The sequence below is a fragment of the Lolium rigidum genome, chromosome 4 (genome assembly GCF_022539505.1).
Source record: "Lolium rigidum isolate FL_2022 chromosome 4, APGP_CSIRO_Lrig_0.1, whole genome shotgun sequence".
Classification (NCBI taxonomy): Eukaryota; Viridiplantae; Streptophyta; class Magnoliopsida; order Poales; family Poaceae; genus Lolium; species Lolium rigidum.
Genome location: NC_061511.1, coordinates 235603620 through 235619063, shown reverse-complemented (window position 1 = coordinate 235619063; position 15444 = coordinate 235603620). Strand labels below are relative to the sequence as shown.

General features: G+C 47.1%; 1 protein-coding gene and 2 non-coding genes across 3 annotated transcripts; all 3 read right to left on the bottom strand.

Annotated features, from left to right (window-relative positions):
- Window positions 1-3750: 3750 nt before the first annotated feature.
- Window positions 3751-3823, bottom strand: TRNAR-ACG. The gene has a single exon. It is a non-coding gene; the product is annotated as a tRNA-Arg (tRNA).
- A 1970-nt stretch (window positions 3824-5793) lies between these two features.
- TRNAR-ACG lies at window positions 5794-5866 on the bottom strand. Its single transcript has one exon. It is a non-coding gene; the product is annotated as a tRNA-Arg (tRNA).
- Window positions 5867-6640: 774 nt separating this feature from the next.
- On the bottom strand, window positions 6641-7333 carry LOC124650081. The gene has a single exon (XM_047189642.1). It carries the CDS (start codon window positions 7167-7169, stop codon window positions 6819-6821), a length of 351 nt encoding a protein of 116 aa, XP_047045598.1. The 5' UTR covers window positions 7170-7333; the 3' UTR covers window positions 6641-6818.
- Window positions 7334-15444: the final 8111 nt, after the last annotated feature.

The window sequence follows — 15444 nt, the reverse complement described above, 5'->3', positions numbered from 1 at the left end:
TTCTGTCTGAACAATGGTGTGTTCTGAACTTGTGTCGTCTATGATCAATGCTAAGTCTGCTTATGTGTTCTTGCTTGTGTTGTTGATCCCTGGTAACCTTACCAATTGAAGGGAAGATGTAACGAAGCGATTTTTGGGTTGTAACCAAACACGAAGGGCGTTCTGGGCTGCTACAAGGTCTGAAAACCGACCTACCAAACGGGCAGAGCCTAAATCTCCACGGGGCAAAAAAAAAAAAAAACTCTGCGCAAGCTGACCCATGACCCGTCGGAAACGCGCAGGAGACTTCTTCCCACTGCGCCAGTGGTGCAGCAAATTGGTGTAATCTACCGAACGCGTCCAATATGTTCACGAAAATGCCCAGGTTGTTGCACGTACGTGTCCGAAATCGAGTCCATAACTAAAGTCGGAGTGAAACCGGAACAAACTCTAAACCCACCCAGGCACGCACCCTTATATTACTCCGGGGAAAGCACCGCGCAGCTGCACACCAAACAAGCCAATGGATCAGCTACCCGGCGACGTGCTGGCGGACGTCCTCGGCCGTCTGGCGCCACGCAACCTCGCCGCCTACCGTTCCATCTGCAAGTCATGGTGCGCCGTCATCGACGGCCACCGCCTGCTGCGCAAGGACCTCCTGCCGTTCACCGTGGCCGGCATCTACGTCGTCTACGACAACATTTGGGCCAAGCACTCCCCACCGACCTTCTTCTCGCGCCCCTCCGTCGGGGCCAGGATCCAGGGGAACCTCCGCTACCTGGACAAAATCCGCCCGGGCATCGGCTGGTCGCGCATCGGGGTTCACTGCAACGGCCTCATCCTCCTCAGCGAGGGCGTCGTCAACCCGGCCACGCGGCAGTGGGCGTTCCTGCCGCCGTACCCCGACCGGACGCCTGTCAAGGGCTTTGGCCAGTTCGACTTCCTCGCCTTCGACCCCACGGTCTCGCCGGACTTCGAGGTCTTCTTCATGCACTGCGTCATCCACCGGTACGGCGGCGAGAACACCAACTTATACCCCGCGAGCCCCGGCATGGAGTGGCCGCCGTCGCCCTTCGTCATGAGCGCGTTCTCGTCCAAGACATGGCGGTGGGAGGAGAGGTCCTTCGCCAGGGAAGGGATGGCCGTGCGGTCCGTCGCGGACGTGGAGCCATTTTTGCGAAACGTGTACGGCCATGAGTCCGTGTATTGGCGGGGACGGCTCTACGTGGATCAAAATTACTTTGTTATCAGGTCTGTCTTGTTCTCTCATAAATTGCTTTTCCTAGCAAGATCTTTCAACACGAATAGTGTTTGCTATAATGTTGTAATAATTTTCTTTTGCAGATTAAGCTTAGAGGATAATAAGTACCGGGTAATCCACCTCCCGCCGATCAATACAACATACCCACAGATTGATCCATATCTCGGGAAGTCCGAGAAAGGAGTGTACTATGGGTTCGAGCATGATGGATGCGACCTTCAGATTTGGTTTCTCAATGAATCAACTCATGATCCCGAGTGGACATTGAAGCATGCGATCGATCTCCGGCCCGCGCTAGCAAGCTTTCCTTGGAAACATGGTGATGGATCTTGGTCCATACAACAAGATGTCAACCACAAAGCGCTAGAGAAAGAGGAACCGGAATGGGATTCAGACAACGAGGATGGCACTGTTGCTACTACTACTGACACTGAAGTTACTGTTCTGGAAGGGTTCGATGACTATATTGACATACTTGGATTTCATCCTTACAAGGAGATTGTCTTTTTGTACACATGGTCGAAAAGAGTAATGGCCTATCATCTTAACAGCTCCAAGCTCGAGGAACTCGGTTGTTTGCCCTCGGGTGAGGATGATGAGATGCGGTCGTCTTGCATATACACGCCTTGCTGGATGGAGAGCTGCTTGAGAACAAATGGCTTGGAAACCAATATTAACCACTAGCGTATTATTTCTAACAAGTTATCAGCCCGTTTATGGTGGACTCGTTTACATCTTTTGGCGTTTTAAAACTAGATGTGTTAAAGGATTATGAAAGAAGACTGTCTGGCTCTTTTGTTTCACCTAAAACAGCTCCTTTGAAAATAGCAGGATTAAGTTTCATATAAAAGTATTTGAACAAGTAAAATTCGCGAGGGACAATTTTGAAAGAACACCAGATATATATGAGGTTTTAGCACATAGCACCACTTGTTGGGGCTTCTTTTGCACGAAACCACAACCACTAGAAATTTTTGCACCAAACACCAGTATTTGTCGTAAACGTTGCACAGAACACATAAAATCACCATTAACAGCCTTGATAGCCATTCGTTAATTGGGCCCACGCTTGACATTTTATAATCTGCCCCGCCTCCCCCCGGCGACGCTGATTGCCTGGATCGAATAGACTGAACGGATGACGGTGAGTTGGTGATTCACGCTAGCGGTGGCGGACGGCAGTACAAAGCACGCCATCGACGGGGAGGGGGGGGGGGTGTTAGCACTATCAGAGGAAGTGCAGGGACGTCGTCTAGACGAGGGAAACGGCGGCGGAGCGCATGGGATGCGGCGGGGATGGCGGTGGCGGATACATGAGCACCGGGGGATAGCGAGGAACAGGAATCGAACGAGCTGGCGGAAAATACGGAGGAGATCGTCAAGGCGGCGGAATTCGGAGCTGCATCTCCGCCAAACACCGCCGTTCGTAGACTTCATCCTGACGTTGCTGCTCCTCCCGCGTCGACCGCCGCAGCGCAAGCTGCTCCCACTCCTTCTGCTGGCGCACCTCCAACCGGCACTCCCGCTGCAGCCGCACCTCCTCCCGGTGTTGCTCGTCCGCGACAAAGGCATCTACGGTCGCCACTAGCGCCGCTTCCTCCCACGCCTTGTACTCTGCGAGCTGCGGGTCCTCCTCCACGACTTCTACGGCCGCCTCTAGCGCCGCCTCCTCCCACGAATCGACCATTGTGGTATTTTCTAGGGTTTAGATTTTTGCACCAATGAGGCGGGGGAGGAGGGATAATATAGACCAGCGGCGAGGTGGGAAACCTCCCGCGCGGCGGCGTGGCGGGAGAATTTCCCGCGCGGCGTCGTTGTGGGAGAAATTCCCGCGCGTCGTCGTGGCGGGAGAATTTCCCGTGCGGCTTCGTGGCAGAAAAATTTCGCCTCGCGAGGCGCCGACGCGTCCGATTTGCGCCCTTGGCCAAGGGGCCGACACGAGGGTTGCCGGCGCTTCTATTGGGTTCGGAAAAGCGCCGACGCTATTTGGGGGCGCCGGTGTGAGCCCATTTTCACTTCCAGTCCCCAAATCGCTACCGAGACCACTATGGGGGGACGCCGGTGAAGATTCTCTTAACACCGGATATCGTGAAACAACATCGCCACCCAAAAGGATGTCCATGGGAGAGGTTCGGAGTGGGCCGGTGAGGGAGAGGTCCCTTCTCCGCTGGCGTGCCCCTCCCTGCGGACGCTTGCCGCCTCGGAGCTGTGATGCTGCTGCTGACCATGATTGAACTCCTCTGTTCATCTATGTCCGGCAAAGAGCTTGTGAAATCTATGTTGCATGCCGCCTTGATTATGAAAGTGGGCCTAATGTGATTAATTCACCGTTAAGACTCCTAATTGAAGTATTTGTGTTTTGTGCAAATCGTTTCCCCAAACATTGGTGTTTGGTGCAAAGAAATATCATTGTTGTGGTTCTCTGCAAAAGAAATCCCAACAGTTGGTGTGATCTGCTATTTCCTCGATATATATAGATGATAAATGTCCATAGGCCACACACCAAAAAACGACTCCGCTGGGGATCGAACCCAGAATCTCTGGTTTCGTAGACCAGCGCCTTATCCATTGGGCCACGGAGTCAATGTTGTGAAAATTTAAACTTTAGTGTAGGTGAAAGCGCATGGACTTACATTTCAGAATCACCTTCACTTTGGAAATGGATCAGGGGTGCATAATAATACGAGTCGTCGATTTGCAGAGAGTTTTGTGCACCATGTGCTGCGATTATTTGGCAATCAGATCTGACAACCGAACGGAGAACCAACAGAGCTTCCTCTTGTCACAATCGATGCCATGGCCGCGGCAGGGCTACGTTAAGGTGGATTTGACCAAGCATTACCAAAATTGTATGTTTTACCTAACCCAGAAAGATGGTCCTACTGAAAAAGAAATAATCCAAAATAGAAATAAGTTTTTTTTCTAATATAATTGTTTAATTATCTTTTATATTATTCCAAAATTCACCTGAAAACCGGCCACGTTGGTCTGGACACAAGATATTTCCATTTCTCGAACAAGTTGTATATCAGTGCCATAGAAGAAGGCCACATAAGCAATGACGGATGCCACGGAAGACAAAGTCGCAACGAGACGAAACCAGAGCTAGGAAGCAATTCTACCATTCATCACGCCTCAACCTCATCATTCATTCTTCGAACCATGGCGTTCTTGTTGGTTCGTTGTTGAAGACCACATCGTTTCTATGACGCCAAAGGGCCGAGGATAGCAACACATAAGAGCTGCCCACATGCCATATTCACGCCCACTTAGGATGTGTGGGTGTGAAAGGACTCAACCCAGGCTCTTAGACTGATGTAGAGGAGTGCAACTAGTTTTCTACGCTCAATCTATGGAAGAAGGTCACCCATATTTCTCGGCAGAAGACACACAACAAGAGGATATGATGCATGGACTCATCCACCTGAACATAGAGTGGGCAAGCATCCGGCCGCGACATACCGCATTCTTGATGGTTTGTTGTTGAAGACCATGTTGTTTCTATGACGCCAAAGTACTTAGGCTACCAACGCACAAGTTGTCCACATGTCACGTTCGCCCCCACTTAGGGTGTGTGGGTGTGAAAGGACTCAAGCCAGGCTCCTAAACCGATGTCGAGGGAATGCAACTATAGTTTTTTAGATCCCGTCTTTGGAATGTGACCCATATCTCTCGATTGAAGACACACACCGAGAGGAGATGTTGCTTGGACTCATCCACCTGAACGTAGAGTGGGAAAGCATTAGGCCACGGCATATCGCGGCATCGTAACCAGCTGTTCAACATCTATTGTGTGCCATGAGAACAATTTTAGCTCTTGTAACAAGGACATACCACGTTTCTCTCGGAAGGGAACAAACTTTTCGGTTGCCGGCGGGATACCAATTTTTTTGGCCAAGAATGATACCCCTAGTTCGTGGTGAACCTGCCACCATATTCCCACACAGACCTGAAACTATCCTCCCAACCATGTCCAACTCAAGCCCGTTGGATAGAACAAAATGTACCATAGTGATAAATGGCTTGTGGTAGCCAAACATTCATAACAACATTGCTTTTCAATACTTCTATTTCTATACTGTGAAGCAAAGTTCGCAAGCTATATTGTTTTAAACTAATTCACAAGTAGAAAACAAATTTTAAGATTCATGAAAACCATTTTAGCTCTTGTACTTCACCTAAACAAGTCCTTTGTGAAAGCGCGGAAACTTATGTTTATAAACTTTGGAGCGAGTAAAATATATTTCATTGAGAACAAATTTCGAGAAGAAGTGAAATATTATATTTAGACAGTGTTCACAAGTGTTGCCCACTAAACAAGTTTGCAAGTAAAAACTAAAATTTAAGCTCTGTGATGACCCCTTTAGATCTTGTACTTCACCTAAAAAAAGCTATTTGTAAAAACCAACATAAATTCTTTTCAGATTATAATCTTCAGGACAAGTTGTTTGAAACTTCAGGACAAGTAAAGGTTTTTCGCCAATATAGAAGATGAACAATTTGAAGAGTTCGAAGGAGTAGATGGAGGTGTTCAAGAGGGAGACTACAAAAAACGACTCCGCTGGGGATCGAACCCAGAATCTCTGGTTTCGTAGACCAGCGCCTTATCCATTGGGCCACGGAGTCCGGTTGATTAACGACAAACGGTAACTTAGATGGACTGAGATTAAGGCAGTAAAACATTCGCACCGACCTCAAGATATCAGAACGAACCAACAGAGTGTTTCAATTTTCTGAAGATTGGTACTGACACCTAACGCCCTTTCCTCTTGGCACAATCGATAGCGCCATGGCCGCGGCAAGGCCGCGTCAAGGTGGATTTGACCAAGCATTACTGAAAATCGAACGTTTTTGTAACCAAGGCACGTTGCCCTGGACACAAGATAGCACCAGTTCCCAGACTGAAGGCGATTCCACTTGATCATTTCTCCTCTTTTCTTTCCAGAACATTATGTTCAGTTGGATATTCTGAGCCGACACGGTCGAGTGTAATCGGGGCACTATGCTCCCTTTCTCTTCTCTCGAGTCTCGTCCATGATCGTACCATGATTACCTCGTGCTTTAGCTCGACTCCATGAGTGGTTGATCAGCCCCACTTTGCGTTCAGCTCACTTAACTCCTTAGAAGAACATCGCCGTCTTGCTTGGCTCCACCGTCGTCACATCTCTTTCCCTTGCCCACCGAATTGAATCCCCCTTGTCGACGACGACGAGTGCGGTCTACTGCAACTAAATGCGCTGAGATTTAGTGCCATGAGAAGTTGTCTTGATTCAGTAGAGAAAACACACAAGCTAAGTTACTAGTAGCAAACTCTGCTTAATATGTATGATTGTCCACACGATTGACAGGTCGATCGGCATCCAACTCGTACCCGTAATGATAATTCAGACAAGGAGAATCGAGAGGGAGCCACACGGAATGCGACGCATTCGTCACATTTGGACAGGAAATCTACACATGCTCTGTACAAGCACCGATTTTCCGGTGATGAGACGTCGACACCGACGTCGCAACTACCACCCCAAGAACAGCAGCTACAAGCGAACCAACGAAAAGAGGAAGAAAAAAGTGGTAGTCATCATCTAGGCCTCTCAGGCGAATCGATCAGCTGGCCGGCGGCCGGGTTGTCGGCGGAGGAGGGCCGGCGGCCGTCGTCGAAGTTCTTGGCGTAGCTGTCGGCGTCGTAGCCGAATGTGATCATGGGCGCCGCCCTGGCCCTGGGGCTGCAGATGCAGCTCTTGCTCTCCCGCACCAGCCGCATGAGCAGCCGCCTCCACGCCCGCCGGCGAACGTCGCGGCCGCCGTCTCGAGACAGGAGGTGGAAGCGCGCGGGGCTCCGGCGTGCGGCCGGAAGACACGCCGGGGAAGCCATGCAGCCGGAGAAGTAGGACGACTGGGACGGCGTGGACGGCTCGCTGTCCATGTCCATGTTGGCTGGGAAGAGCTGGAGAGCAGAGAGAGGCGCTGAAGCTGAGCCGCTGAGGCGAGTGTGTGTCTGAATGTGGGTGAAGGACTGACGGGTCGTAATTATATACGCAGGCTTCAGAGAGATATGGATTAGGAGATATGCCGGGCACCACTGATTTTTTTTTCTGAATATTCTGTTATTTAAGTTTTCATCAGTCTGGCAGCACGGCTTAGCTTGGAGTTGATAGAAATCCAATCAAAGCTGGATGATTTGTCGAAAAAAGTACTCTCTCATCCATAAAAGGATGTTAAAGAATTATTCAAATCCGAATGTATCTATACACTAGAGAGTGTCTAGATACATTTAAATTGAGACAAACTTTCGATGTCCTCTTATGGTTAAAGGTAGTATCCTCCTTGAGTTTGGCTCGAATTCATGCGTGGCTGAACTATTTTGATAAAATGCAATTTTTTTGTACCTACAAAATGACTAATTCTAAAATTTGGCCAAATTCATTGAAAATGTATCCTCTGTGAGTTTGGCTCAAATTCGTGTGTCGCCCAACTATCTGACCAGAATACATTTTTCGTAACTACTAAATAGCTATTTTTGAACTTTGGCCAAATTCATCGAAATTGGGAACCTCTTCAGTTTAGGAGAAAGTCAGCCAAGTACTCATATATGTTTTTCTAAGAAAAAAGTTTCAATGTTAGTTTTTTACTAGTATCTATTTTGGATTTAAAGGAGACCACTTGTTTACTTCCCTTCCTTGCTGGAAAGCTGGTCACCACATCATTAGCTGCAATCATGGAAAGATTATAAAACCTCAAATACACCATTAGTGAGAGGACCACCTCAACTGTACTAGCATTGAGCTGCATACCCCGTAGTACACATCTCTACAGCTAAAACACTTGACGTGCACCTGTAGCAAGTAGCCAAGTCCTACTACCAGCACCAACTATACCCACTAAAGTTTGTTCTTCATTACTCAAAATCAATTGGACCCAAGTACACAAACCCTATAATACCCAAGAGACGAGAAAAAAAATTACAACTCATCTACAAATGGTGAAAGTAATTATCCACAAGGGATGTATCAGTGTTCATTCAGTCACACTATGAATGAAATAAATAAAAATACCAGGTTCACCAATTTACCACTAGCATCTGCTATAAACAAATCAGTCGAGGCTTGAGCTGTTTTGACACACGAGTCTACTTCACGTACTGACGGAAATAAATGGGCGATCGATGTCAGTGGCACGATATCGGATGGATCAACGGTGGTTGCACCCAACTGGAGAATGAGGATCGCACGGAATTTATGTTCTAGGGACGCAGCAGGTTGCTAAATATATACATGACCTGTCAGGATGTTGAGTGTCGACACGTACGCCTTGTGCGCCCTAGCTCGGTGGCTGCAACTGGCCGTAAATCCCTAGTTACTTCGGTTTCCCGCAAATCTATCGGGTTCGAAGTGTATTGAGAGGTATTAGATTCTGTTTAAGTTAAAATCTCCCCTGATACTCTTCAAAATACTCCAGTCCACATGCGAAGTGGATTAACCGAACAAGGTTTTAATTATTATTTTTAACAGCACACAAATCTTATTTTACAAAAATACTTTATAGGCACCATTGATCACCCGCTCCTTTTTTTGGGGCTCTCTTGCGCATGTTCCTGGAAGCATGGCCAAGGACTTCAGCTTGACAATTCATCTTAAGGGGGTGATACTAACTAATAGCAGTTACCATAATAACCAATGCACCACATGCTAACCCAAAAAACTATAGCTCGTGATGCATCAAAAGTTTATCATCAGAGAGGTTAGTATATGTACCACATCCCAAAATATTACAGTCCAAACATCAAATTTTTATCAGTTCCTAGCTAGTGGAATGCATATTACAGAAGCTTCCAAAATGCATAGGACCGCAACCAATCACGACCACCATCAGACACAGCTACAAAGCAGTACCACTAAGAGTTGCGCAGCCATGTTCAAAGCCAGGTCCTCCTCTCTGCTCCTATCCTCTCAGCATAGTTGCTAACATGGACTTTGTGGTGCGCAAGGTAGTTGATAGCAACCACAAGTTTGTGGCGAGTGAAGAGAATCTTGTTAAGTACAAACGTTGGTTCGAAGATCATCTTCATATGCTGATAGTTCGTTATGGGCGTGTTCAACAAATCTTGTGCTTTCGGGGAATGCTCATATTGGGAAGACATTGTGTTAGTTGAGCTCACCAAATGGGAATTAACAAGTAAAACAATAAAGCAGCGATATGCAAGCTAACCATGAGGTATGCCTTCAACTTGCCCTTGTCCATCATCACGTCCGTGCTCTCCTGGCAAAACGTGACTCCTGGAATATTCCTAATCTTGCACACGAGCGCCTTACCTCCGTCTCTACTTCCTCAGGTGGTTATTCACCCGTGTAGGGATAACTATAAGGCATGTGAAGTTAGGAAAATCATTGCAGATACTCTGGAGGTGGTGTTTTTTGAAGGCTCGGGAACAGTCTACCCGCTCCTGACTTGCTCACAAACCCTGTTGAGGTCGAACTCTAACATACGTGCTTCCCACACCATATGTGGTTTGGGGTGATACAAAGGTAGATCAGCCCTTGCGTTTTCAGGCACCATCCAAGACATAGAAGGCTTGCACATCATATCGGGAGAATGCGGGATGACCTACACAAGACAAATGAACAATGGTATGCATGGCTGTCAGTTGCACATTTTGTAAAATCAACCACCATGAAATAACCTTGCACAAGGGACAGAGGTTCTTACAGTCAGGGAAGTAGGATTTAGATCAGAGGCCGGTGAGCTGTACGGAGAAGCAGGCAGGGCAACCGTGATTGTGCTCGAAGGAGAAGAAGGAAGAACCACAGTGGCCGTGCTCGACGATGTAGATGTCATGGAGACCTACAAAAGATTAAACACCTCACACATGAAAAAGAGTTGCTTAGAACCTACGCCGGTCAATCACTACCAAATTCGTTCTATGACAAGCATGAAATAGGGTTTCATACAAATTAAATCTACCCCATCTAGGGTTAGATCTACACACATGTAGCATTATTACAGATCTAATCTACCACGTCTAGGGTTAGGGCTTTCTAACAAACACTGGCAGAGGATTCAACAGAACAGAGGTCGGGGACGATGGAGAAGGCACGCCAACGACCACCACCGCCGAGCTCCTCGTCATAGCCGGTGAAGAAGCTCCTGCCATCGCCTTGGATCTTGAAAGAGGGAAGAGCTTGAATGGGGGGGGGAATGATGGATTTGGAAAACTGCGGTGAGAGTAGAGCTAAATATGGGGGCGAATTTAGGCGGACGGTGACCGAAATTCTCCTGCCGCATTTTCAGTGCACCACGAGAGGTTGCGCCATCTCCATCATTTGCAGCCGCACGAATGCGGCGTTGTCAAAATAGCACCCGGCAAGGGTGTCTCGCCGTTCCCCTGGAGCCTGGCCCTGAGCTTTTTGGTGGGGTGCCCTGGCACTAAGTGGACGTGGGATGGACAACCAATCAGACCGTTTTTTATTATCCCCGTAGCTGCCGCGGGTTACCAATGAAGGCCAATACATATACGTCCACTAGCAGATGAGAAGTTCAGTGTCATCAGAAACTAAATAGAGAGGTTTAACATGTCCGCACCTCGGCCAAGGCCCAACAGCAAAGTATGCCGCCCATAGATTTGAATGACGTGTCACCGGATTGGTGATAGGCATGTAAGAGGTTGCTAATCGATTATTTCCTGAGTGCTTAGAGTGGCAACTCATGTTTTTTGAATATTCACTCGTTGGTTTTGATGACGTGATAAACAAGAGTGCTATAACAAACACACGTTGTATATATGTGTGCGATACCCGTACATGCTCGTGAAAACGGGCATTTTCAACTTGAGCTCAAATCACTAGTTCGGCGCACATTATACATTGGACCGATAGTGGTGCCGGTGACTTCAGCCCAAACTCACTGTAGGATTTCATGCGGCGCTACTACAGGCAGCCATGGTAATTTTGAGCATATGGAGAGATCCAGTCTGCATTTCTCAGCTACAACGCGAATTGACAAGGCAGCCATGGTAGACAGACCCTGTTTTATAGACAATCACATATTTCAGATGTGTCCCAGTCCCAAATAACATCTTCTGAACAATCATCATTTTCCTAGTTTGTTCTTATGACAGGCTCTAGGCTCTGAGTTCGAAAGGCCGTTAACCAAACGTTGTCTAGCTTTTTTGATAAATGGAATATATTAATATCAAAAGATACCAATTACACTTAGCCTTTGCAACAACACAAACGGCATTACTTGTGAAAAACGCAACAAACGTTGTCTAGCTAGTTGGCCTCAACGGTGGGGGCGATCTCTGCACTAATGTGTTCCTCAGAAAAACTCAGCATTGCTTGCGAGGAGCTTCACGGTGCTGCCTTTTAAATTCAAAGGCCAGGAGAATGGTCTGCATGTGCGGCAATTCAAGCGTTGCAGGATCAGTCCAGTAAACACATGGGGTATACACAATCTTCAATGTTGTATGATGTCCTAACTTGTGGCTTTTCAAAACCATACATAACACTGTAACGTTAAGTACGTTTACAAGTTTTTTGCAATGTGTGCAACAGCTAACTAAAGGTTTTTTCGATGATAAATCCTCATTTTTTGGCAGCAAGAACAATAGGAGATGCTAGAGAGATATGAGGTGGAACACCCCAGAGTACAAAGGTTCACACACCTAAATTCTGACTATAAGAGAGGAAACGATACGTAGATCATCTTGGAGTAATTTCTTTAAAAATGATTTAGCAATGATAAAAGTCTTAAAGAATGAAACCTCTCAGAAAAAACCGCTGGCTTGGCTTTGATATACTCCGTTGCATAATACAAGATGTTATTACGACCATATATAGTAATAGCATTATATATTATGGGACAGTGGGAGTATAATCTAGTGAGAACTTTGTTGCAGCTAGTTATATTCAGTCTAGAGAAGAAGGTACTAGTGAAGGACCATGAAAAATTATGCTCCGAAGTTTCTTTGCTATAATTGCCCATTGAGAATTTCAACACATGAGCAATGTTGTATTATCTTCTTTTTACCATGTTCCATGTATTTATGTCTATGCGATAAAATCACCATGGTGTGATGTGGAATCCGAATGGACCGTGGTCCATGGTTTTAGAAAGCTAGACAATTTCATCGTCCAATCAACCTGTTCCTAAGTTGAACAAGCACGAGATCCATATCCACATACAAAGTATATGTCATTGTCGACTATTCATCATCTACATTTCCCTAGACTGGCAATTAATCATCTTATAAAAAACATGAAGAAAGGTCTGGAACTAAAACTCTAACTCGCAAGCTAAACGAGTAGCTCGCAACTCGGCTTGGCTCGACTCGAACTTGGTATAAAATGAGCCAAGCCGAGTTTCAAATTCAGTCGATAAACAAGTTTGATCTAAACAAGCCAAGTTTATAGAGTATTTGCTTAGCTTGTTTAACTCGGTAAAGATAGAGGCAACAACGCCCTTCGAGAGGAAATACCTCATCTAGCCCAAGCGAAGCAGAATTTAGCCTGCGCTCCTCTATGATGTTGCATAATGTCATTTATTGTGCTGATTATTACATCATATATGCCCAAGTAAAACAACTGTATAGATAAGTTATGATATTGCATGTTAACCGTTTTGCCGAGCAAACAAGCTGAAGGAGCAAAGGCGCGAGGTTCGCGAGTCGGGCTGAGTGGACTGGTTAGTTGAAACAATCGAGCGGGAGCTAACTCCTTACTTGATCGAGCTTTAACTAATGAGACTCGGCTAGGCTGTGACCTGGAGGAATGGTGGTGCGCTGCAAGAGCCTTGGTGGCGACAAGGGACATAAGGGGTTTTGATACGCTGATACTCCTCATAGCTTGGTCAATTTGGAATTAAAGAAATGCAAGAGCTTTCAACAACCTGAACCAACAGTGGAGCACTCATCAGCTAGTCGAGAGGATCAAGGAGGAATTCAAGCTCAATAGGCTTAGGGCTTTGGGTGGGTGTTTTGGAGGGTGTCGGCGCATCTGTTCGCATATGGTGCTTGTTTTCTTGTAAACTGTTTGCTTTTTTCTATAAACATTTGGTACGCCTTTGGCGTACCCTCGAAAAAATAGACTCGGCTAGGCTAGAATTTTAGGACTACATGAAGATTCGAGAATACATCCTAGAAGGTGTATCAATCATATATAAGAAAGGCCAAGACGGCTAGTACAACGCCACTCCACGGTACAACGCCATGCCACAATACAATGCCAAGCGGCAAACAACGAACCCTTTACAAACCACATGATAAACTGTTCGCCTTGCCCAACATTCTACCACGAATGGCGAGAAGGGGAGCACATGGCTTCATGGCTGCCTCACAAACAAAGTAATACACACCATAGTATGGCCTTGACTCCAAGGCAACTCGGACCAACCTACTTCCCGTTATGAGCCTAGACGAATCGACAAGGAGGAGGCAGGATCCAGACTGACTCGGGTGAAGACATCGATGCAGATGTGTCACTATGTCGTACATTGCGCCCCTGAAGCACAAGCCCATAGCAATAGCCAACACCAGTATCACCTCATTGCCCCCAGTCTCCAATTGTCGCATCGACCCCTCCCCTGATGGCCAAGACGATGTCTTCATGAAGATGATGACATCGTGGTGCCGCCGCCTTGTTCGGTCGCCGGACCTAGGGTTGCATCTAACGGGAGGACAGTGAAGGCCATGAATATGCCTTCAAGAAGGAAATGACGCCCTCAGGCGTCGCCATGCTCAGCTTCGGCCTCCGCCAAGCAGGGCTTTTTGCCCGACCAATCATTGTGACCACACTACCGAAGCTGGACATGGAGATGGATGTCGATGATGAAAGCCACTGGCTTGGCCCACCACCGCCGAGAGAGAGGAACACCGCTGTAGGAGAAGGGCACCGACCACCACCGGCACCTCCATGTCCACCGAAGCCTAGACCGTCGTCGCTAGCACCCCACAGTGCTAGCCTGCCGCCGCGACCAAGCGCTACCGGCCCCACCACTGCGCATGCCTGCCACTGGCTTAGATTTCCCTTATGGTTAGCTTTTCCTCCACTCTGGAGATGGCAAGCTCCACAACCACTTCACAACCTCCACGAAGGAGAAGCCTGGGCCTCTTAATAATTTTCCACGGAGAGATCACCGGAGCACCAACTGCCAAGACAACTAGGAGGTAACCCCTCCAAGAGTAACAATATCACGATCTCTCACTCGAACTAATCGTAATGAAGAGCTCAACACTTATTAAAAAGCAAGAACACCAAGGATGCTCAGATCCTTCACACTGAAATCCTACCAAAGCAACAAATGCTATGGATGAACTAGAGAGAAAGAACAAAGAAGGAAATTAACAAATGAGTCCAAGATCTAGATCCCAAGAGCTCCACTCACTTAGAGGAGGAATTGATTGGTGAGGATTATAGATCTAGATCTTCTGTTTCAAATCCCTCAAGAATATGTAAGAATCAGGGAGGGATGGAGATGAAGCAAGATTTTGAGGTTCAACAATGGAGTAGGAGAGAGAGCAAGTGTAATGGTTGACCTTACCTCCTTAAGGAGGAAGAAAGGCTATTTATAGTCCAAGAGAGAAAACTAACCATTTGGGTGGTTTCCTGCGAGGCAAACCGGAAGTAAGTAAGCACTGTCGGGTTGTACACCCGACGAACCGGTGCCAGTGCCGGCATGCCGGGTTGTTTGCCAGATGAACTTAAGCTAGGGCCGGCATGCCGGGCTGTGCACCGAAATAGCCCGCGGATACCCCTTCCAGCGGTCACAGGAAAGGGGCCCGGTGCCCGGCGCCATGCCGGTCGGTCCGGCGTGGGAGCCGGTGATGCCAGTCTCCCAGTGCCAGTTTCGTTATAAACCTCTCGAACACAGTTTTCTCGAAAGAGCTTAACTTTGACAAAGTTCCCGAACTCCGATTAAGATGAAACCAATTTTGTTGGAAAGATAACAACGAATAGAACCCCAACAAAAACATGTGTTATATTAAGACTCACCACAGAAAGATTTTACATGATTTTAGAGAGGAAGCCTCCCGATGTCAAGAAACAATAAAGACGTCCAAGCTTGAAAACGCAATAGAAGATGTATCAGATTCCGTTTTTGATGAACTTGGGCTTATTGAAAAGCTGGCAACAAGATCAAGAACCTCACACAGAGAAAGACCAAGAAGCGACAATAATAGGGATGCAAAGTAAGTAAAGGATTGACCTCTCTAA